Source organism: Diuraphis noxia, unplaced genomic scaffold, assembly GCF_037042655.1.
Source record: "Diuraphis noxia isolate RWA-SAM2 unplaced genomic scaffold, SU_Dnox_SAM2 contig0002, whole genome shotgun sequence".
Classification (NCBI taxonomy): Eukaryota; Metazoa; Arthropoda; class Insecta; order Hemiptera; family Aphididae; genus Diuraphis; species Diuraphis noxia.
The window spans coordinates 19,377,044-19,403,599 of record NW_028301712.1 but is presented as its reverse complement, the minus strand read 5'-3'; the positions used below and the strand labels follow the sequence as shown (position 1 = coordinate 19,403,599).

At 26.8% G+C, this 26,556-nt stretch overlaps 3 protein-coding genes across 8 annotated transcripts in view; 1 reads left to right on the top strand and 2 right to left on the bottom strand.

Moving 5' to 3' along the window:
• Nucleotides 1-247: 247 nt before the first annotated feature.
• Nucleotides 248-15,079, bottom strand: Smg5 (Smg5 nonsense mediated mRNA decay factor). Of its 2 annotated transcripts, XM_089220035.1 has the most exons (16): nt 14,478-15,079; nt 14,321-14,412; nt 13,747-13,969; nt 12,527-12,734; nt 12,218-12,455; nt 10,854-11,013; nt 10,570-10,774; nt 8,451-8,648; nt 8,207-8,320; nt 8,032-8,135; nt 7,731-7,967; nt 5,308-5,424; nt 1,507-1,738; nt 1,235-1,403; nt 1,017-1,153; nt 248-923 (listed from the first exon to the last, which is right to left on the bottom strand). In XM_089220035.1, exons 2-16 carry the CDS (start codon nt 14,401-14,403, stop codon nt 859-861), a joined length of 2,490 nt encoding a protein of 829 aa, XP_089076161.1. In that variant the 5' UTR covers nt 14,404-14,412; nt 14,478-15,079; the 3' UTR covers nt 248-858. The 2 variants fall into 2 exon arrangements, with proteins under 2 accessions (XP_089076161.1, XP_089076160.1); XM_089220034.1 differs by having other exon boundaries at nt 14,321-15,079.
• Nucleotides 15,080-15,301: 222 nt separating this feature from the next.
• On the top strand, nt 15,302-22,067 carry LOC107174174 (uncharacterized). Its single transcript, XM_015525024.2, has 2 exons — nt 15,302-15,609; nt 17,125-22,067. The coding sequence occupies exon 2, from the start codon at nt 17,132-17,134 to the stop codon at nt 21,227-21,229; it is 4,098 nt and encodes a 1,365-aa protein (XP_015380510.2). The 5' UTR covers nt 15,302-15,609; nt 17,125-17,131; the 3' UTR covers nt 21,230-22,067.
• A 223-nt stretch (nt 22,068-22,290) lies between these two features.
• The window catches only part of SK (small conductance calcium-activated potassium channel), a 305,985-nt gene continuing 301,719 nt past the window's right edge, over nt 22,291-26,556 (bottom strand). For all 5 annotated transcript variants that reach the window (XM_089220032.1, XM_089220030.1, XM_089220028.1 and 2 more), the window contains one exon: nt 22,291-24,937. The gene's annotated coding sequence lies outside the window, so the exon portion shown is untranslated. The remainder of the gene's footprint in view (nt 24,938-26,556) is intronic.

Below are 26,556 nucleotides of genomic sequence, written 5' to 3'. Positions count from 1 at the left end.
ACTACATAGCCACTACAACCACGGCCGGTAACTTTGTACGTCGGCTCTAAGAGTACTTAACTTCCGGTCGGTAAACACTTTTCAAAAATCGTTTTCCTCTGGATAAACATGCTACAGGAACATTGGATAAACAACGAGTGCCGCTGTACCCGCACACTCCGAAAAATGAAAAACGACGTTAGAATAATCGCCGTATTTTGAATAGAGGTTCAGGTGGGTAAATAATGAAAAAGATAAACAAGCTGGGTTTCTACATGCATTATTATATCTATATTTAATTGTTTGAAAATAAGAACTATAAAATGAAAACAAAAACCTTAGAAAGAAATGTAAATAAAACAATATTTGTATTTCGTGGGGGAATTGTATAGAGTTAAGCAACATACCATTGATTACATTCAAATGTATTAGTTATATAAAAAAAAGGAAATTTATAAAACAAAAAAATTATAGGTATACCAACGCGATTACCAATACACATAAGTATAACGAGGGTAGATGGGCATTGTCGTTGTAATGAACAGTTGTTGAATGATCATTGTTGGTCAGGTATACAACATTTTATACCTTGAGATTATCTTTACATAATAATATCATATGCAAGTGTACAACACAATAAAAATAATAATAATAAAAACATTTCTTGTTTTTGGATTTAACCTTGATTTATATTATATTATATTCGTAACGGATGTAAAAAGTAAGTCAATCGAGGTCTTCAATTTTCCCGAAATTAAATCTGGTTCACGTGTTCAAAACAGCGCGGTGTGATTGATAACCAAATTCTCGTCATTGTATACATTGATGCACCATTGAGTGAACAATAAAAATATCAATATTTTAAACCAAAACCATGTTTCATCCTTTATTTTTCGCTGTTTTTAATTGGAATTGGAATGTCTTAATGTGTTCGATATTGATTTCTAAAAATAATTTTTAGACATATATACTCATAAATTATCGATCATTTACCTAACATTTAAAAATATTAATTTTAAACAAAAACAATTACTCACTGACTGATTTAGCCATTTCCATGAGCTCGGATGACTCCAATAGGTCGTCTGACCCTGTAATTAACGTAACTAGTCCTGTATTCTCACCATATTCTTCTGTAAAATAGTTGCAACATTCCAAAATATGTTTGAAATTGCTGTATACATAACAAAAAACACCATAAATATATTGACAGAAACTTTGAAGTAATTAAATTATTAAAGTAATTATAGCTTGCCAAATTTCTTTGCTCAATTTCGGTGGACTGTCTAGTTTAATAGGTAGTGATTCATGTATTCCTTGGGATTTTAAGTTGCAGTTTCCCTCTTGCAACTGAATTTCTAACCAACGTATAGTCAGTCTGACTTCTTTGCTTAATTTCTTTTGCTCATCTAATGCCGATATTACTAAAACAATAATAATAATTATAAAATAAATAACAAACAAACTAAATATGTTAACAATTAATATAAACAAATAATTAATTCGTTCAAAGTGTCAAGTTCATACCGATTGCGGGTACTACTACAATAAAATTGGTGCTGTTAACGAGTTTCTTGATTATCGACGAATAATTAATCAATGCATCTGTATCGATCACGATGCACGTGGGCAATGACTTTTTTCTTGAAGAGTAGTGTTTCATTTTGTACTCCAGATTGTCCACTTCCGATCGGAGCCACAGTTGACCCATCACGTGTTGTTTGTCTCGTTTTGCGTCCTTTAATGATTTTTCGTCGGTCTATAAGAAAACACGAAAATAAAATAGAGTATAAATAGGTAGAGGTACACGAGCGGTACGATGATAAAATGAAAATGTCTTATGACGACGACGACGTTCGGTTTATTTGTTTTCAACGGTTATAACGTTCCACCAGAATTGCTCTGAAATTACGATTCCCGTCACCCCTCTACTACTACTACTACTACTATTATAGCAGAGTGAAGACGATAAAACCGTCGTCTGCGATTCGAGTCCATGTTCATTCTAGTTTCCGTTTTGTCGACCGTATTTAATACGTCTGGAATCTTTTATCGTCCCTCGAATATAGTCATAAAACCGGCAGACCGTACGACGATAATGGAATACGGTTAAACGCTCGGCAAAAGGGCTCCCTTACGACCCCTAACCTCAAAGCTTTACGGTTATAAATTTCCCAACCTCCATTCTATCACCGGATCGGCCAACGGTGACATGCCCGCACAACGCCGTGCCGGAGCTTTTGCTCGCTTCTCTCTCCCGCTTCCTAAAGCTATTACGCTATACTAAATAGGAAAAGGAGATGGGATTCTTGTGATTCTTTCATCCCCCGAGGCTGAAGCAAGGGTACATTTTATTTCATTGAAATTTAACTCTCAAAGAATAAACAAATACAGTTTATACTTCTTTATGTGTTATGTCCTACCTTAGACTTACTTAATGTTTTCATTTAAGTGTTAACATCTGTATACTTTGAAATGCTAATTGGTATTTTATTGTTTTTTTAAGTGATTTATTTTTGCTAAAAAATATAATACGTTAATTATTCTTTTTTTTATATTATTCAGAAAATAGAAATGCAATGACAACAGTTATTAACGTGGGGTACTTATATTGATTGAAGATATTTTGTTTTGTAACATCGAGTAATATATGTATAGTTTATCAGTATTAGATTTTTGTTCACAAAATAATTGATTTAATTTTCTAAGAGTGTTGTTTTTTAATATATTAAATACTTTTAACTTTATAATACTTAAGGCTTTTATCCAAATTTTTTTTTAGTTGTATTATTTAGAAACGGCGAGTATTACCTTTATCTATTTACTAACATAATATTAAATTATACAAAAACGTATTCCATTTATTTATTTTTACAAGATACTTGAGCAAAATAATTTTTGACGATATCTTTATTATTTTATTCTATACCAAAGTACTTATAGTAATTTTAAAACATGGTAATTTATTTTATTATTTAACCAGCATTTCTTTTAATAAAATACGTGTACCTATTTTAAAACTATATTTGAACCATAAAACATAAAAGTACCACAATAAATTGTTCAATTGGCTGGCGATAGTTGTATAGTGTGTCACTGGTCAATATAAGTTTAGGTCTTAAACGCGAGCTCTTACAATTAATTTTCATTGTGAAAGTGAATACGAGGGAGGAGGGCATAAAAGAGCAGAAGTTCCAATAAAGAAAAGATTTAACAACCCTGCCGCAGTCGTTTGTGTGCGAGACATTGTTAATAAGAGTTTTAGAGGACGCAATAAATAAACCCATAAAACGCGTAAGGAGCGTAATATTGGGACTCCGCATGCCAGCTATTACAGTTATGCCTCCCCTGCTACACAAGGGGCGGGTCGACGGTCATAAAAACTTTGACGGCTCTGGCGAGGGTGACATATCCCTCCCGGATCACTTTGTAGCTGCAAAGCTCGTAAAGGGAAGAAAGAGAGAAAAGGGAAACTTAAGAGAAAGAAGAAAGTATAAGATATAATATAAACCCGACTACGCCGTTGGAATCGTTATTGGCGAGATCCGCTTTCAACATCTTCAAACTGCTTTATTGTGTTGCAACAGCTAGGGGTGGATTTTACTCAATATACATTATATACCCTGTGAAAAGGGCAGGTTTTCTTTCTTGTTTTTTCTTTATAATATAATATATATATATATATATGTATATAATGTATATTTTAGTTTTTATCTTCTATAAAGTCTCATGAATATTTACAAGAAAGACTTAGCTATTCCAATCTCGCGCTTTCGTTTGTCGCAGTAAATGTCGTATTTTTTAGAGGGCAGAAAGCGAAAAAAAAAGAAAAACCTTTTGCTACTTTTATAAACTCTACTGAAATACTGTTAGACATGTTTTTTTTTTTAATCTGGGATATAGGTGCTCAACTACTCTGTTACATTTACATAGTTGTTTTCTTTATAAGCCAGCACTTTACGACCACTATATTGTGTTGATTAATTCAATGACTACATTATTTTAAATATATCATTATTTAATTAACAATAGATTTTTGTTTACGGTTTGATTAAATATTTAAAAAAAAATATATGTTTGTAAAAGAGTACAAAGAACCCGTCCCTAACAAATACTTTCGAGTAGCGGACACATTTTCAGTAACCGAGAATATCTAATATTTAGAGGTTTAACAGTGAAAAAACAAATTGATAAAATTCCAAGTATGATATACAATTGTTTGTGATTTGTAAAACGGATTAAATGTTTTAAATCAATGAAAATCAATAGAAATTAAATTTTTGATTTTAATGAAAAAAAAGTTTGATACAAATTAAATAGGTAGCAAATAGACAGAAAAGTGGGAACCGCTGTATGGTATAGGTGTCAAGTAGTTCATTATAATGGATGATGTATTCAATTTGAATTCAATAATATATCATTGTATATGAATAACGATTCTGAACGAAGACAGCCCATGAGCCAATCCTATGAGATGTGTTTTATATATTTATAATGCATTGATAATTTATTTCAGTATTATAGTATTTGTCAAAAATATAGTATTATTATAAAATGTATACCTATCAAATTGTTTGATTCAGTTTGAAAATTATAATGGAGCTTATACTAAGTCACCCAGCTTAACTAAAAAATTGGAAATTTTATACATTTTTAACAATAAAATTTGTTTTTATATATTTTTACAAAATATGTTCAAAATAATACCGTAGAAAATAAAATAAGATAATTTGTTGAAAACATGTTTTCTATAAAATTACCATTTTTTCTTAATTTGTTTTGTTTATGTCAACACTTTTCAAATTACAGGACATTTTAAAAGTATCAACTAGTTATAATGTGCTATCAGAAACCACCATCAAGGTTGAAAATCGAAGTATTTTTTCAACTATTATTCGTGTGTATTGTATAGTATATTTAGATACAAAACAGGTGAAAAACACACATGTAAAATTGATACATTCATTGCTTCACTCAGAATCTAAAATATTCTATTTTATAATTATAATAGATAATTACTAACTTATATTTTATCATATAAATGTAATATTAGTATATACACACACAGTGGCGTATATAGAAATTCATTTGGGGGGGAGGAACAAAAAATAATTAATATTTCAACACTCCTACTTAAATTCTGATTAGTAACCACCTGTATTAACCATACATTTGGGGGGGGGGGGTGTTAAACCCCTCTAAATACGCTACTGTGTATACATTAGGGTAATTAATAGTTTAATATTCCAATAATTTAGAAATGTTTTTATTGATTGAGAAGTATGCGAATGAATAACTTATACTTAAAAAAAATATATTGATACTAACTTGTTTTAATGAACCACATATTGAAAACCATTTTTTGATCTTGTCATATGTGAATAATACATTGTTGGATGCTATCTCTTCTGCACAATGTAATATATGTATTAATCGAACCATTCCCTATAATACAAAGTGAATGATAATTATTATTATCTAAGGAAGATTTATTTAACACTTTAAATACACTAAGTATTTATGTAATTTAATGGTTTTGCAATAGTAAGTCTTTAAAAGGTATGGTAAATTAATTTTATTGAACCATGTCATCATATTTTGATTTATTGTGAGGCTTTAAAAATAAAAAGGCTGGTAAGTCGTGGATGTCGATCTGCTGTACAGTTGTAGGTTACAAATGGGTTACTGTAATGGATGGAATTAAATTTGAATCCAATGATATTATATCATTGTATACGAAAAACGATTCTGAGCGAAGACGGTTTATCTGTTAGATTATTAAAAATTTTCAAATCTTCGATTTAAAAAGAAATTTTTTTATGAATTTATAGTTTAAAATAATTTGCGAATTTTTACACATGTTGTCAAAATTCAAACTTTGAATGCTTGTAAAAAAAAAATTGTGCTAATATATATCTTTTATTTTTCACCTGCTATTTTGTAAAAATATGTTAGGAGCCTTATATAAAATTTTAAATTCTAAGATATAAAAGGAAATGTTTAATGAATTTCTAGCTTAAAATAATTTGAAAATTGCCGTAATTTTTACGTTTTAGTCAAAATTTGAACTTTAAATGCTTATAAAAAAAAAAATTGTGACTATATATTTTTAATATTTTTTAACTGCTATTGTTACGATGTGTTAGAAGCCTTGTATTAAATATTCAAGCTTTTTTACCGAACACATAAATTTTTATCGATATTTATAGAAAAAAAAAATAAAAAGTTGAAAAATTAAAATGTCAGTAAACAGCTCAAAACAAATCTAAATATTTTGAGAATTTTATCAAATATAGAAAATGCCTATATAAACATTCAGTGAAAATATCAAGTATCTGCGGTATTTGTTTTAGAGTTACACCAAAATAAGGAAATCGCTAAAAGTGAAAATCCAATGTTGTAAAAATTTAAATTTCAAATGCTCATAAAAATTAAATTTGAATTTCCGGTGGACTTTTTATTTGTGATAAAGATTGAAAAACTTGTAAGGAATCTTGTATTAAATTTTCAAATCTTATATTTAAAAAGAAAATTTTTTATGAATTTCTAGCTTAAAATATTTTGTGAATTTTTGTGATTTTTACGTATTTTGTCAAAATTCAAACTTTGAATCCTTATAAAAAAAAATTGTGACTATGAATTTCTTTTATTTTTCAACTGCTATTGTAACAATATTTTAAGAGCCTTCTATTAAATTTTCAAGCTTTTCTGCTTAACAAATACATTTTTATCGATATTAATTTAAAAAAAAACTAATAATGATTGAAAATTTCAAATGCCTATGAATAGTTCAACTTAAGTCGAACATTTTTGAAAATTGCATGGTGGATAGAATATACTTATATAAACATTCGGTGAAGATTTCATGTACCTATGGTCATTTGTTTTAAAGTTACATCAAAAACCAAAATTTACCGTTTTTCCCTTAATTTTTAGTTTGTTTTTCTCGATTATTTAGAAAAGTATTAAGAATTTTTTTACTTTTGACCCCCCAAAGTACCAACTAGATTCACTTTTTGAAGTAAAAAAATCGAAGCATTTTTTCTGCCCTAAAATGTGATGACAGACACAAAAAAAAAAAAATAAAAATAAAAATAAAAACACACATCATGGTAAAATCAATACATTCATCGCTCCGCTCTGAATCTAAAATCCAAAAATCTATTAATTTTGGATGATTCATAGTTAGTTGGCCAGTAGATTTTGTTCTGTTATCACTTAAAATATTCAGTGTGGTTATTATAAAATATATACACAACAAGGGAAACACAATATTTTCATTTTATCAATTTCGGTTTCATGCACTATTAAATAAATCATCTCAAAATGTTAAACTAAAATCAAACTTATACTACATAATACATTTTGTAACTTTTTTTAAATACTATAATTTGAGGATAATTACATTATTATAATAATTAGTTAATTAATAAATAAATAAATAAAAAATCCTTAATTTTAACTGTATAATTACAAAAATTCAACCTGGAAATATGGAGAATGGTAGCTTTTAACAACTGATATGTGTGAAACAGAGAAAATTGAATAACTTTCATAAAAGTACTTGTGCTACTTTAGTAAGGATTAGTTTTTGTTAAATATGGTTAGACTCTACTAAGCAATAAACTGGTTTGTCAGTTTCAAAATTAACTATGTAGGTTCTTTCTTAAACAGATATGTTAATAGATTATACATAAAAGTATTTTGATATATAGAATATGAAAGCATTATGCTTGAAAAATATTGCCTACCTCATTTTTAGAACAAATATTGCCATCATATTCTCCACAATGCTTTTTAGACTTAGAAAAAACAGTCATACCACGTAAATGCATTTCTTCTGGTAATATATACTGATTGGTTTCAATGTCTAATTCAATATTAGCTTGAGACAAGTAATTTAAAAGTGTAACAGTATTGTTAAAGAATTCAACTGAAGTTTCAGGATTTATGGAATCTATTTTTGGTTGAATCCAATCAAAATATATCTAAAATATAGTAAATAGTAACAATTATAAAAAAATAAAAAATAAAATAAAAAATAAACAATACCTTTATAGCTTCAATAAATGGTAAGTTTAATAATGGAGATTTTGGATTATTTTTATTTTCACAACCATATGATGATGTACCACTGTCATTTGATCCATCAGATTCTGTATTAAAATTAACAACAATACATTTATTTAGAATTTAGAAAGTAACAATCAATATTCTTAATGCAAACCATTTTTTGACTTGTCATTATTGGGTCTCTTCATATCATATATTAACATCTCTTCTTCACTTTCATCACTTTCATCACATTCATCGTCAGGACTTATTACACTTTCTGCTTCATCTAATTATTATACAGTTTTGTTTAAAAAAAAATTAATACAAATTCATATTATGATCATTTACTATGATATTTTATTATTAACATATTTACAACTATTAAATCTAAAATATATTAATTATTAAATACTAACCTCCACTCCATTCTTGAGAATCTGGAGAATAATTTTGTCTAAAACCACGTCTACGACGTCGGCGGTTTAATTTTACATGATCTATATTAGGATTAACTAACAGCGGCAAGTTTTTTACACAGTAAGTTACACTTTGACCAATTAAATGTTCCATTAATGATAAAAAAAATAATTCCGCTTTTGGGATGCATTTAGATTCTAGAAAAAATTTTATTTATTAGACACTTTAAAAAATTGTAAGGGCTTTAATAGAGGAAAACAATTAATGTTAGGGCTTAAATTTGAATGCAATAACAACATTTATATAAACAAAGTGATTTTTAAAGCATGCTCGCCTCATTTTTATACTTAAATTGTGTATAAATATATACATTAAAGTTTTGATTTTTGGAATTTTTAAATACACTTGAGTACCTGACCATATTATTTTTAAATTTGAGATTTTTTGTACCACTTAAGCGTCTTGTAATGATACAAACTTCTGATACAGAAGTTTTTTTCACTTTTAAATATTCAGCAGGTATTTTTTTTTAAAGAATTTTGATGTTTCTGAATCAAAATTTGAGTGAGTTATATAATTTTGGGTACCAAGGATAACATATTTATAATAATGCGCTAGGTAGATATGAGAGTTTGGATAATGTTAAAATGTTAGTAATTAATGATGATTTATCAATATAAATAATTTTTAAAAACGACCCAAGTATAATAAATTCTACACACCTAAATATGTAATAACATATGATAGAGTTAACATATTTTTGTTAAACCATTTATAAGGATTATTATTCTTAGTACAATCATTATAAAAACTCAGAAACTACGTATTAGAATTTAGATTTAGATACAGTGGCACCCTGACACGTTAGCAAGGAATGCAATTGCATGTGTTCTCGAGGGGGGTGGGTGTGTACTACTGCAGGTTTCACAGGGAAATTAAAAAATTTAAAACATAAACTGTAGTTTATACTTATTTATTTCTTTGAATTACAGTGAATAATAAGCAAAAATATTTGTTATAAATAAAAAATTGGGTGGGTCGGTGGCTAACTTTTTTTAACTGTATGTGCTCTTAAAATACCTCTGTGCGCCACTGTTTAGATACATCAAAATCATCTGATAAATATTTTGGAGTAAAAAAGGTTCTTCGTTTTAAAATAAAAGTTTTTATCACTACAAGTCACTTATTAATAGTAAAAAAATCTGAAAATATGGATTAGAATAATTCTAAAATCGAAATTTTAATAAATGTAATTATAAGATGTGATACCTGCATGTCTTCTCATTTTACAATATTGTGAAACAAGTCAAATTTTATGTTTAGCAGATCATATTTAGCTCTGATAATTTAAAATATTAAATGAATTGACTTCACAAAATTTAAAGGTGAGATTATTATCTAGCCAATGTTATAGGCATTTTATCATGTTATAATTTTTTTATTTTTTTTTATTTACACAATAATATATACAATCTGTACAATTATGCACAATTAGCATATTTGATAAGGGTTACATATAATACATGAGTACATGAGTAAGAAGCCACCCACTAATGGCACTTGACTGGAGGTTGTATAAAACTAGCTGTTTATATATACTGATTTTTTATTTTTTATTTTTTTTTGATGTTATAATTTTAAAACTAATTATGAGTATTTTAAAATATACAAACAATTTAGAATTTTAAAATACTCAAACTCAATTTAAAATCAAAATATATAAAAAGCCTATGCCTAGATAATATTACCTAAGAAATTTATTTACTCTAAATTTTAAACTAATGGAGTTAAACACGATCTGCCGAGAATAAAATTTGCTGTAACACACTTGTAAAATGGTGACAACATATTCGGGTATTACTTCTTCAACACATTGACAGCCATGTGACCACTGAGGCTTATAGTCAATCATTACTAACATGTTACATGACTGTCCGCATTGGTTAGGTTATAATTAATTTTTTCAGGGCACTACAATACTAAATTAAGAAGATCACAGTGGCATAGTACAAATTTTTAATATAATTAAAATGTTATATAAAAAAAAATAAATATTTTTGAACACAATAAATTGCGCTACTTAATAAGATATAAATTATAAAATTTAATCAGCATTACCTTCTTTATGTAACTTGTTTAAGCATGCTATTATGATAACAACAATCTTGAAAACATTTTCATTAGTAGATAAAAATTGTATAGTATCCTTAACTGAAGGTGTTAAGGTATCATCTTTATTTATTTCATTTTTTTTATCGGCTGTATTAATTTTGTTCTTAAAATCAGCAAAATTTTGTAGTAAGCTTATAATGCTAGAATATATCTGTAAAGGTAATTGTGACATGCTTTATATTGTATGTATTATATGTTATTAGATCAATAAAGTAGGAAGTAAAATTTACTTTATCTAATTCTGGTCCACTATCTTTTTCTCCAGTATACCATAAATAAAAAACAGAAAACATTTTTTCTAAAAATATGTTTCCGACTGCTTCAGACTGTTGTTGTAATGATAATAATAAGTTTTTTTCTCCTCCTTCAAATGGTTCAAAACTAAAAACACTAGAAAATTTCAAAAAACTTATTAAAATTATCATACAAATGTTATTTTTAATTGTTGTTATTTTAATGTTACATTATTAAGAGTTGTCATAAATCAGGACAGTCACTTATTGAATCAAAGTACAAATAACTAAAATACATTTTACTTCTATAGTATTGAGTATATATTTAAGTTGAATTTGATGAAAACCTATATTAAAACTTACTAACATTAAAAATTATCAGTGTAAATACATGTAAACAATTAAAAAAGAAGAAAAATTGGCATAGGCGTGCGCAGGATTTTGTGTCGGGTGCAGCATACATTTTTAACCGGCCCTAATGAACAATAAGCAGCCTACTTATTTCCTTAATAAAAATCGGGGTTCTCCCCCCCGAATTCGCTGCACTGGTTGGATGGTTAATGCGCAATTGTCATTGTTGACTGTTGTTGTTTCTGCAGTGTCTGTAATCTAGTGTACGTCGAATTTCTCCAATATTACCCATTTATTTTTAGACTTGAATTGATAAAATAATATTATTATTTTTCATTTGAATAACGCTGAACACATTTTATATTTTTAAATTATAAACTCAATAATATGTTTAAAATTATTCGTTCTATATTATATTTATAATATCATTACATATATTTTTTACCAGCCCACTAAATCCAATATAAATTGTCAGATGCAGCGAGAGCAGCATTCGCTGCACCCGTGCGCACGCCTATGAAAATTGGTAGCTGTTGAAAAATTAATTAATAATTAATTATTATCTCATTTAATATTTAACTACATGTATATCAAATATTCCATTCATCTACTGCTATTTTGATTAAGTAAATTTTTAAGTAATTAATCTAGTCTAATCTTTCTTTATCATACATTTTAAAGTTAGAAATCTGTTACAGTTGTTGTTAGTAGCAACATAATAAATTCCATTTTACATTATTTTTGTGTTGATAAACAAAATACATGGTGCTTATTATATTTTAATGTGTGTAATTGGCTGATTTAGGTGATTGTTTTTCAAATATTTATTTATTAGTATAAGCATACGCTAAATTAATATACATTATCACATTGATTTCTGTGTAAGCCAGATTGGTGAGTGTAACATTTTATTATTGTGTGTAGTTAAGGGTTAATTAGTTTTTTTGACCATTCTGGATCCATTTGAGGAAATTATGACAACCCTACAAAGGTTATTATTTATAGGTTACCATCGAACATAATGGTAAACAGCATCTAAATGTTTCTTGTTGGATAATGCTAATCGTCCAATTTGATTATGCGGGAGTCCATTTGCTGGTTTATAATTTAATGCTTGTTTGTAATACCGACAAGCTGTAGAATAATATAAATCTAGTTTGTTTAGTTCATACAGATATCGTGACAAATCTCCCAAACAAATCAAACAGCGGTATACTAATTGTTTCATAGATGCTTCTTCTTTGTTACCTGGAATAAATTAATTTAGAGAGAATAAGTTGAATAGAACTATTAATTTAGATGTCAATTTTTTAAGTTACCAGTATCATTCTTTTTTAACACTGTGATATGATCTTTTTTGACAATATTATCAGTTTCATCGTTAATCAGTAAATAAAAATCGAATAGTTCAGGCTTATTGAATTTAATTTCTGCTTGAAATTTGAATAGTAAATGATAATAACTTCCAATGCCTGACTGAAAATGATTTTCTATTAATGCCAATTCCATGTGACTCCAATCATTATTCTGGAATTAAACAAATTTTTAATAGATATTTTAAGGAAATTACTGTTAATATTATACAAACTATAATATATCTATGAAATTGACAACAGTACATACATATACAGGGAGTCCTGCAAAGATTTACTCATTGTTGATAACTCCTGTTTTAATAAATATATCATAAATCTGTTTTTTTTTCATTACTCACACAGATAAGGGCTACATGTATTTTTTTTTTGCAAAAAGCTAAAGAAATTATTGTAAATTTTTGAAAAAAAAAAAGACACCTATTTTATAGTTTATTTTGCTGAACATTTTGACTTATCGACGGTTGAAAAGAAAAAGGGCGTAAGCGACATTTTATCAATTTTACAGGAGAGCCAAAAAAACGAATTTTTCTACTTTTTTAAATTTTGAAGCCGTTTAAAATAATTTCATTGAATTTTCACCTGAACAAAATTTTTAGATATTACTATTCTAAATAAATTTGCATCATACAAAATAGTGATTGTTATTTTTGTTTACCTGAAAAGTTTGGTTTTAACTTTTTTGGTGCTTACGCCAAAAATTTTTTTTGAGTACGGTGCTTAAGCCATTTGACGCTTACGCCTCATTTTTTGTCGCTTATACCCGTTATAAAAAAAAATAGTTGGCACTTATGCCCGTTTATTGGCATTTACGCCTTAATTTGAAAGATGGCGTTTAAGGCTTCAACTATCGATTATTTAATTATCAATCATAACTTTGTCATTAATTATGATATCGATAATCGGGTGGGTACAATCGATGTAGAATTATGTAGTTTACGCATTAATGCAAAAAACCGATTTTCGTTAAAAATGTCGCTTATGCCTTTTTTCCTTTCAACCGTTGATATCAACATTATATTTTAACTAATCAAATGATTTTTAATAATTTGTTTAGTTTATAGATAAAACTGCAAAAAACTGGTTTTTATCTGGGGGTGAGTCCTCTACAGTTAATGGATATATTCCCACAGGACTCTCTGATAATATATTAATAATTTTATTACTTTGCGTAAAATTTTAGCGGTAGAGTAAACATCATAATAAGTTTTACGCCACATGATATCTTCAGCTTTTCGGCCATAACATAATGGATCTGCAAGCATCATTCTTTCACAATAGTTTTTTAATTTTATTCGCTGTGTATCAACAGAAGCGGTAAAAAGATCTTTGCAAGACAAAGATCTCCCACGTTGATCATCCAAAAAATGAGAAACTTCATTTATACTCCTGTAAACATAATTAATAGAGTTTTCATTATACTCGAAAGATACCATATTGATGAATGTATTTAATTTCAAATGAAATTCAATAACACAAATAGATTAATTTGTTGTTTTCATTATATATTAATAACTATATTTAAAATACATAAAATACCTAGCAATTATATTATTATTTTTTTAAAATAACATAGTTACCATAATTAATTATTATTTATAAACAGGATTAAATTGTTGATGATAGAATGGTCAACTAATAAGGATTTCACAAGGGTAAACAATAAATATGATGCATATCATAAAATGCCATGTCCACCAAATACATTGAAAAAGTGTAAAAAAGAGCCCTAAAACTTACTTGTAAAGCTTCTTGACAGATTCGCTGGCTTCCGCAGCAGGCTCAGCTCCTCGACTGTTATTCAATTTTTTCATGGCAACCATTTGCTGCCGCTAGCACAGACAATATTATATAAGAAACTTATTTTTGTATCTGTGTGCCAACAAACTTTGCAGACCTAGGTAGGCACTATGACCAGGTGTTTGTCAATCTTTAGCAACAGCTGGTGCTCATGCGATTCGTTATGTTGACATGACCTAACCATCAACGAGACGGATATGTAGCTTACAGACACAGTTGGTGCAAATTCTAGGGCAAAGGTCACTTTTTCAGTACCATCGTTTGGTACAAATTGGTGAAAATGGTAATGATTCCTGTACTCCGTAAACAACCGAAATCACGAGTCAGCAATTATTCGTACTCCCGTATCCAACAAGTTGTAGTTGTCGTGGCACGGATATAGTCTTGTTTTCATAATAATATGTAACAATTATTGTCACACGCTAAGAAACTAAAGAGAACTGAGAAAGTTGGAATTAATTAATACAAATAAACACTAATGTAATGACGGTGATACACATACACATCAGGAATAACGAAATAAGTAACAAGTAATAACTATGAACTATTAACTAATAAGCTTGTATATTAGTCCAAGTTGTAGTATGACAAATTTTGTTTAGTGTTTACTGTTTACGATAATAACGAAAACCTATGGGCTTTAATGGTATGCTATAAGTATAGTATATAATACCTATGGAACGTCCTGTCTTTAGCCTGCTGCTACTACTGGTGTCTGGTAAGTGGTAGCACAATCAGCATAACCATTACGTTATCAGCAAGGGCCGAGAACCAGTGCAGCCAACGATGTTGCTACAAGATGTAATATAAGATTATGTTAGTATGTTATTCGAGGTTAAAATTATTGTATTGTTGTGCTGTCGACTCACCTGTAGATAACCGGTATTCGAAAAAGGCGCAATTTAACGGTAGGTATCGTGTGCAGGCGTTGTTATTGTTATTTGTTTTCAGTTAAGATTTCACATTTTCACAATCACAATTTGTTTTTGAGGACTGAAACGTCAGTGCGTCACGCGTTTAATAAAATTTGGAATTATAAATCCATTTGAACAAACTTCAAACCTAAAGTGTTATATAGGTACTACAGTTCAATGTAGGTACATATTGTACTTGCGTCTCATTACTGCAGTACTCGTCGTTTCTATGACCCTTGGGCACATCTTAAACGCTGTTGACCTTAGATCGGACCTGTGATCCTATCTATTGATTGTACTATTACTAAAACTCCAGTAAGTACTTGTTTCAAATTATATTTTACTTGTTGTGTGCTATAAATCAACATTCTTAATATTTGTATTTGTTGTAAATTAATTATGTAGTTCTTGTTATTGTTCGAATTATACTTATTTTAATGTTTCTCGACCTAAATTTTGTAAATAAACAAGTTGGCCGCCAATCGAAATTGACACTCTAGTCGTGGCATTAGGTGCACTTTACACCGATTGCTGCTTACCACACATCACATAGATTAAAAAAGGAATAATGTACATGTTGGCATTGGTTTATGTCATTAGAATTTTTTTAGTTGTCTGAAAAGGGGTATTATATATTTTATACATTGCCACAGCTTAGATACATAATATTAATAATATTAAATTAATATTGAAGCTATTGAATTTGATGAACAATATATACATTGACGTAAGACTGAATGGCACATCAAGATTAAATTATGTTTTCTTTTTAATACATCAGTTTCAGTCTATCCTATATTCTGAAAAAAAACTATTTATAATTATATTTAAGTAATAATAATAATTCTAATTCATAAAGTTAATTAGTTAATTAAGCTTCCCTAGTAATCTATGCTCTTAATATTTAATTTGGGGTTACGGTGATGCTAGAAATATAAATAATTACCATGTAGATATGAATACAATTTATTATACTTCCAAAGTTAAATTAAAAAAATGTTTGGAGATACAAAAACTGCCTCTGAAACTATCCTAGATATAATACTTTTCTATTTGGTATTTCGGCTAATTCATTTAGATGCAAATCTTTAAATTGTATTGTGAAACATTCCTATGAAAACCCCTCATTCAAATTAATTTAAATATGTTGCTATGTATTGTAGTATTTTAACAAATTGACTTAAATCAAATTGTACCCTATTTAAACTGTTGACTTTACCTAAGTCTGTATTTTATTATTAAATAAATAATTGTGTCAACCTTAGAATTGAATGTCTGTACTAAAATAATTTATAATTCTTAACTACCTATAGTATTTGGTTACATTTAACAATGTTAAATTGGGTGGTCCCAATCAAATGATCAGAACCAAACTTTTACACTCAGTATACTGGGTTAAATGGTAAAATTATATATACATGTCTGAGCCATTATGACTTACTATTTAATGATATTTTAATCACTTAGAATATGATCTTTACTATCTTATGAGAGAACTGGCTTTTTCTGTGCATATATTTTTTGTTGTTTCCCTTTTTACATGGCTAGACATTTTATAGTTTCAGCAGCAAACAATTTTGTTTGGTGCATGTCCCGTTCTTTTATGAAATAGAGTATATTTGGCAGTATCATTATCTGGATATTTTATATTATATTCTAATCGTCTGCTGATATTGTATCCAACGATTTGTGTCATAGATTTTATAATAAAATTAAATAGAAATCAATTTTTTATGTTTGTTACATATTTTATTTTTTATGCTTTGCTAAGTTTTTATTTGGTATTAAAATTATTATTGAAAAAATAAAAAATAAAAGTTGTTCTTATAGATTACCAATGGCTAGCCGTCAGTCTGTTAGTTCAATATTGAAGCCACCCAAAGTAAGAGCTCCTCTAAAAGAAATTGAATCGGTTGATCAAGATGCTGATGAAAATACTGCAACATTGGCAAAAAGAAAAGTGAGTTTTTCAGGGATGAATAAAATAAAAATGTACAACACAGGTGCTACATCTTTAACTGTACACCAAGCTCCTATGTTTGATGAGCAAATTTCAATATTATCTGATTCTTCCAATGCAGAAAAACCTAAATCATCAGGAAAGTTTGAGAAATCTGATCCTCAAATTAGTAATGAATCAACTAATTGTACCAACTTAGAAGACAATGGTCGTATTATTATTGAATATGAAAGTCCAAATGATAATATGGAAATGACAGAAGCACTATCTGGTAAAATATTGTCAGATACAATTTATACTATTGATAATAATGGTTCTGAGCATATTAGTTACAGTTCAGATTATTCAGAGAATAATATGGAATTCACAGAAGCACTAAAAGTAGGAAAAATTTTAACTGGAGATAATTGTTATGATTCTTTAAGTTCTTCTGAAATGTCTGAAACATTGGTTGATGAAAGTGTTGATGAACCCGTTATTCAATTTGGGCTTAAACCTTCAACACCATTATCTGATGTAGTTATAAAAAATCCTTTGAATATAAGTTCGAGTTCTAGTTGTATGGAATTCACCTGTGCTAATACTAAATCCAACCTATTATACAATACTCAATCAAGTAATATGGAATTAACTGAAGAAATTATGCTTGAATCTTCAAAATCTATTTGGTCAAATGATGATTATAAATCAATGAGTATGGAGTTGACTCAATTACCTGATAGACAGACATTTGAAGATAATTGTGAATTGGTTTATGAACATAGTCAACATTCTGTAAGTATGGGATCAGATATATCTTGTGAAATTCAAGAAAACCAAAACTATGAATTAGAAATTGTACAAGCTGAAGAAGTAGAAAAAAATAATCTTAATTCTCAAACCACTGGTTGTGTATTGAACAAATCTGATAGTGAAGAAGATCTTATTGAAGAATTATCATCGAGTATGGTTTCAATGGATATTGATCCAACATTAGAAGGTAATGAACTTGATATTAGTTATGTAAATGTTGATAACCCGCTAACAGTTGTAAAAGAACAAAGTCATTCAAATATACCTACGACAGCAGGAATAGAAGATAGTGATAACTCTGAAAAAAGTGTGTTGGAGAATTACTCAAATGTTATTGATATTAGTAATCAAAATAGCGAATCTAGACTATCTATATTTCCTACAAGTTCATCATTTGTTGTAAATATGTCTCCAGAAAATAACCCAAACAAATATGTTGAAGTTGAAGAACTTCTACAACAAACATTACAATGCCATACATCTGTGTTAGATCAAAATCAATATCTTGAAAATAAATCAATAGTTGTTGAGAAACATCCACCAAAAAAATATTCAAGGAAAACAATGGTTCACTCATGCGCATTAATTGATCAAGACAAGTCCTTTGAGAATGGAGATACACCTAGAACAGTCAATAGTAATCAACAAAAATATTATTCTAGAAAATCAATTGCTCCTACAACTATTTTTTATGATGATAAATTGGATACATGTGTTTCACTTGAAGAAAACCAACAAGAAAAATATTCTGAAAAATCAATATCGCCCATGTCTCTTTCTTACCAAACTCAGCCTCTTGAAATTGAAAATTTATCAGATACATCTGGAATAGTCGAAAATAATAAAAAAATCCTATATTCTAGAAAATCAGTTGCTCCTATATCTGTTTTAAATGAGGACGTAATGGATGAATCTGAAATACTTGTAAAAAACCAGCAGCAAAAGTGTTCTTTACAATCAATTGCCATGCCTGTTATTAATCAAACTCAGTCTCTCGAAACTGAAAACTTATCGGATACATCTGGAATAGTCAAAGAAAATCAACTAAACAAATATTCTAGAAAATCAGTTGTTCCTACTTGTGTTTTTAATGAGGACATATTGGATACATCTGAAAAAAATGAAGAAAACCAGCAGGAAAAGTGTTCTTCTTTAGTATCAATTTCCATGTCTGTGCTTAACCAAACTCAATCTCTCAAGATTGAAGATGTGCCAAATATATCTGTATATGATCCAACTAAATGGGCTGAAAAATCTGACACATCTGAGTGTAGTTCAACGCAGTCTGCTGAAAAATGTGAAACATCTTTATATAATTCAACTCAGTCTGCTGAAAAAAATGAAACATCTTTATGTAATTCAACTCAGTCTGCTGAAAAAGATGAAATATCTATGTATAATACAACTCAATCTGCTGAAAAAGAAGAAACATCTTTATATGATACAACTCAGTCTGCTGAAATGGAAGATTCATCAAGCATTGTTGAAGAATATAAGTTAAAAAGATATTCTAGAAAATCTATTGGTCCAACTTCTTTAATATTTACTCACAGTGAATCTCTAGATAGCAGTGTCTTAAATAATTCATCGGAAAATGCAGAAAGTACTGAACCAAAAACTGAAAAGGGAACGAGTCCTGTAATTCCAATATCTGTTAATAATCTGTCTATACTACAATTAGATTTATCTAGCAATGATGAAGAAAAACTAATTCCATCAAACAAACACCAATCTGTATTGCTTAATATGATTAGTGATGATAATTTTAATTCACCTTTTAGGAAAAAACAAAAAAAATCTATAGTACCAACACATATAACAAAATCACCTATTGAAGGTCCATGTATTACTAGTGAATTGGAAAGCACTGATGACAATCTTTCAGAGAATATTGATAACATTATTGAAATGGATGTATCAATGGATATATCCATTGAACATGAATTTAAAAACAATAAAGAATTTTTAGCTGTTTCAAAAGAAGGTGAAGAACTGTATACAAATATTGGAAATGATAATATGATTGAAACAAATAGAGAAAATATTGTCATTACACCTAATGAATTGAAAATATACAAAACAAATTTAAATGAATTAGTTGAAGATGATGAAATTTTCAAAAAAAATGAAGACAACAAAATAAATGACTCTATAAAAGTATCTGATAATAATATAATGGTTAATCATATTTTAAACCCAGACTATCATTCACCTAGTTTTAGTGTAGATAAAACCATAAAATCAATCGGTATTAAAGATATATCTAATATTTCAGTGGATGAAACATTTCAAAATAATGAAAAATTGTGTCTAGTAAATCGAAAGAGAAGTTACAGTAATAGAGATTGTGCACCTTTATCTTGTTCATCATTTATGTCAAAACCTACTATGCAAAATAGTATGGAAGAAGATTTAGACACTGAAGATTTTATACAACAAAGTCCTATTAAAAATAATATTTCTGACAAGAGCTTAACTAATGATCAATTAGAAATAGGTGATGGACTTCAAGAAGGTTTTATTAAAAAAGAATCCATAGAAGAAAGTTTGTGTAATGAAGGTTTAGAATTTTTAACAAGATGGAATGAGCAATTCATTGAAAAAATATTAACTCTTGATAAGTGCACAAACAGAGAATGGATTTTTAATTTATTAGACAGTAATATAATTTTTACAGTAACATATTCACATATTTCTAATAATGATTCATTTCTGAAAGTGGAGGATATATCATTTACTGCAAAGACCAGTACCAAAAATGAAATAATAAAATTTGGAATAAATTGGATCTTATCAAAATACAACCCAAAGGTGTATAAGCAAATATGTTTTACTTCCAGAGATGTAGAACTATTATTAAAATCTCTGTTAGAAGATATAGACTTTATTAGTAAAGTAATGAAAAATATGGCTTATGTAAGCGATTTACATTGTGTAACATTTAAAGATAATAAAGCTGAATTTGTAATACATAACATGAATTGCCTATTGATGGTTCGTATTGAGGTGGCATTATCTAATATTCATAAGCTTTCTGTTAAAGATCTGTCAGTCGATTGTTTATTTGGTCACTTTGATACAAAATTATTGGAAGAAATAATGGAAAATATAACAAAAGATTGTTATGTTTTACAATCTTTAGTAGAACAATTATATAAACTCTATTATCAAAAAATAAACTAATCGGTACAAACATTTTAGAATAATTAAGTATAATTTAATGTATTAAAATAAAAATAACTAGCATTTTATCACCTTGTGTGTTAATGATTTAATATGTTTTTAATTTGTAAGTATGTATGTCTACATCTATATTAAATTGTATTTATATTTTTATGTTCAGTAACACATGCATGTCTTATTAAGACTGCAATTAATATTATACATATTAAGTATGTTTACTGATATCGCGAAAACATCAAAAATAAAATGTTACCACATTAGTGAATTTTAAAACCTTTTTATGACTTGTATTTATTTGTTTGTGTTCATCTTTTAAACTGACAAAATAAGTATTCTAAAATGTTAAAACTTGTTTAATACTCTTCTTAAAACATTTATACATATATTTTAAGAATTTGTAAATTGTTTCGGTGATTTATTTTAAGTCAATTAAAAATTATATTTACTTAATTAATTGTTTTTCATAATACTATACTTTGCTCATTTTTTAATTTCAATTTATTTTATACCATATCATGAACAATTTTTTTTAAATGTAATATTTAACAAATATGAACTGTTCCCACCATTATAGTATTTTATCTTCAACTAATTTTAAAGCATTGAAAATAAAATGAACTATTATTAAAATTATTTTTAAAGATTTACATTAAATTGTATACAACTTTTAGCTTATTTATCTTAAGTGATTAAATTTAATGTACTTACCATAAAACAATAAATTTAAAACAAAACAATGGTATTTTAATCTATATTTATCGTTGATTTACTTGTATGTTATTATTATTTATTAAAATTTAGATGGAATGATTACATGATTGTATTCTAATTTACTAAAATTATTTACTTATTTTGATGACTTAATTATTATATTAAGTATAATATTGTTTTATGTCATTAATATTAATAAAATACTCACCTATTGTTATATTTTGCATTTCTATTCATTATTAGTAGTTACCCATTACTTTCAGTTTATTGTTTATAAAATATAAGTTCTTAATATAGTTTTTAATACTGAACGCGTTTGATATTATTTGTGGTATTAAGAAAAAAAGAAATACTACTCAACAGTTTATTTACATCGCATGTACAAAAAAAATATACGATACAATACACAAAATCGGAACTGTTTCATTATAATTATAAGTATTTAATTTTAAATTCTCTAAGTAATTGAAAAAACAAAACAAAATAGTACACGTAACAAACTTTGTTTTTTAAGTTTGCACCATCAATTTATATGATTTATAACATAATTGATGTATAATCTCTTAAAGGAATTTTTAGAAATCATACATTTAATATACACATATATATTCATAGGTATATATATTATATGTAGATATAATTTAGAATAATAGTATGCTAGGTATTACGAGTAAAATAAAACTATTTGTGCTGATTTTGTTCAACTAATAAACATAGCATAAAAATCGAAAAAGTAACGATCGTAAGTAGTATAAACATAATGTAATGGATACAATAGTTAATACTTAATACTTAATAGGATACAATTATTATTATATAAATATAAATAAAATATTGTAATAGGTGGGTATTAATATAATATATATATATATACCTACTATTGGATTATTCACTTGAAAATAAAATTACTAAATCGTTAAATAATATTTATTTCGTAAGATAATTGGCAGCGATATTATTTTCCTTAGTTTGTGTAAAAGTATAATACTTAAAGATTTTTTAAAAAATATTTTTATTTTATGGATCTTAAACTGGATTTATTTTAGTGGTGACTAAGAAGATAATACTAATACAATTTATTTAATAAATTTTTCTTGTTTTATTCAATCTGAATTTACTTCTGTAGTGCGGGAACGTGAACATTGAGTAGTCCGTCATTTAGTGTCTATACAACTACTATATATAATAGTAAGTTGATAAAAATTAAAACTTTTTAATGGACGTGAAACATTACATTGTTTCTAACCCTTTTCAAATTAAACAAAAATTACTAAATCGATTGTAATGCCTTCTATGTATAATATTTAGAAAAAAAATGCATTAACTTAATTTGGCCTAAGCGCATTAAGGCACATTTAACTTGGGTTTTAAAATATACTTTTTACACAGCAAATAAATGAAATTTAAATGCATTAATAAATTATAATAATAACAAATTGAAATGTAAAAGTTAAAGATAACTCAAGGCACTTCTAAATAAGTTTTTAAAAAAAGTTAATGAAAATGTAAACGATAACTGGGTTATAAATTAAGTATATAATATTATATAGGTATATCATATATAACGTAATGTCATAACATAACTATATAATATAAATATTTGATTTCAATATTTTATTATTTATTATTTTTTTTTATGAAAACGTGAAATATATTAAAGCTTATAGTTTCTAACGTAAGTATGTTACTCAAAATTTAACACTTAACGTTCATTGAATATATTTAAAATTATTAATTATAATAAACTATATTAATACAATAGCAATATATATATATATATTTATATATATATATATATATAATATTTAAGTTATAATTACGGATTTGGTCCTGATTCAAAATGTCCCCTTTTGTTTTCGTGAACCCTTATAAAAACTTGCGAATATTGTAAAATCACTTATCGGATTGCCAGCGAGTCATTGAGATTTATTAGAAAATAATATCATCTATTTATTCTCAAACCTATTAAACACTATGATATGTATTTCGTTGAAATTTTAAATACAGTGATTAAATTTCATTTGAACTTCATTAAATTATAGTCGATGCAAGTATCTCATTAATCAACGTGGTGTATACTATGCAATTTCTGTGAGCTATTTTTTTTCTTATTTAATTACAACGGAACGCTATAGACGAATCGAAAAAATATAAATAAATAAATGGGTAACGAAAAAAAGGATAAACTATAATTTTAATTTCGCTTGAAACTTATAATCTAGAACAATATTATCTAAAAATAAAATGTACTTTAACCATGGGGATTTGGTGCACGTCCCTTAAACTTTGTATTCGTTGTAATGTATATAAAATGTTTGCAATTTATTTATTCATTCAAGAGTTATCGCTTGGACACCATATTATATATTAAATTGTAGTCAAATTATATTTTATTTCAAATTGTTAATTCTTAAAACATTAAGAAGCTCTACCGAATATATTATTATATATTTTATGGATGATTATTTAATTATTAATTTATAATTATATTTATATTATTTAATATTGTTATAAAGATTTTATTGGTTATTTAGAATCAATTTTCGTAGAAAAATATAATAATGTACGTTACGCGCAATTATTCTAAAGCGATAAAATACCTACCTATAAAGACATTTAATAATACAATTACATTTTAATATTTAATTTTATAAATTTATAAATTTTAACAATATTTAAAAAAAAAATCAAAACCAAAATAAAAGCCTTTTCGGCGTATACAATTCTACATATCTCGTTGAACGTGACCTATGCGTAATTTTAAAATCCACTTGTATATTCTGAGCAATTCTTACTAATTTCTAGTAGAAATAACAAAGTATTTTTTTTGTGTTTAACATTAATTAATTCTACTTAAGTATTTTAACAATAATAATATATTATTATAATTTTAATATTATTATATTAACTTCAACGTGAGTTGTACGTAGTCGATTTTGAATCGTTTTGTTCAGTCGTTCCGCTGATTTCAAAATGAACGCTGACATATTTTTGTTCCTAGAAATAAACAAAAACAGTATTAAATTATTATTTTTCGTACCTTGGGTGGTCGGTTGAATAACAACATCAATCATAATTACTGAAATAGCGGAAGTAAGTCGTACAGCGTGTAACAAGAAGACCTGACAAATGAAATAACTTTTGTTCTAATTAATATTACATTTTTTTTTAATGATTTACAATAGTTTGTGCTACATGTACAGGTTTACAATATTATTAATACTGGAAACAAATTAAAATCTGGTCTAATTTTTTTTGAAAAATTAAAAATATTGTAAATCTGATTTTTAGAAAAAAAAAAATTTATTTTAGTCAAGTAGATTATTTTTATATAAATTTTTGATACCTTATTGTTTTTGATAAGTTAAATTTGATCCAATCATAAAAAAATTTAAATTAAAAATGATTAGCTTCTTAAAATATTTTAAATTTAATTTTAAATATTTTTAAATAGGTACGTATTCGTTAAAATCTAAATATTGAAAAAAATATTAATGAATTGAATAAAAAATTATAAAAATTAAACCACTTTTGACTTAGATAAATGGTTTTACATCCAAAAGTTTTCTAGAAACCGTATACTTAAGTATATTTAAACATTGCAGGTTACCTATTTTGGAAAATTCAAGATAAATTTGAATCAGAAATTAATTTTTTCTTTATTTTAAATGTCAAAAAATAATTATATGAATTATATTAATAAATGTAAATAAAAATATTGATTAAAAAAAAGTTATTCATTTCAGGTCTTTCTATTACACTCTGTATATCGTAATATAGGTACTAACCTAATCTAACGTCATTCGCCATGTTTTAAGTATATCATTTACCGTAACATATGTATAGAAAACTATATAAAATATAATAATATCTATATAACCAACTACGACTATTATTTTTTATTTTTAAGTTCATGTGTTATGTCTTATGTACCTACTAACTTACCAATATGGGACTAAGTGGATCGGTGAAAATGAATAGTTACGATTTTGGTCGAAAAGGGTTTTTTTTTTAAATTTAATTTATTGACACGTATCAGCATATTATTACATGCTAATACAAATGTACAGTTTAAACAATTATACAATTTTAAAAATATAATGTGTTAGTTGAGCCGAGTCGCAATTGATTAGGTTTAGATATTTTTAAATAACATAATAATAAAATGAAAGGAGATAAGATATAATAATAGATGATAACTATACGTACAGTAATCCCTCGTTATCGTTTCGATTATCCACGGTTGGGTCGGTGATAACATTTTATTTATACATACGATGAAATTTTATCTTTATTATACCCATACTTATAACAGATAAGCTACATAATGTACATACCTTATAAATATGTACGGTTAATTTGTTATATCTTAAAATTGTTCAGTTGTTGGTTGATATTAGTGCGTGACGCGTGACGCGTGTACGGTTGTATGTAAATATTACTATAATTACTTAATATCAAAGAATCACTGGATGAAGTTCAGCCCTCGACTATAAATATAAACAAATTTTTTTCATCCTTCCTAATGTATGTATAAATAATTAATAAATTATATTAAAAAAATAAATAAAAATTAAAAATTGTATGTAAATAAAACCTAACTTCCCGTTTTACAT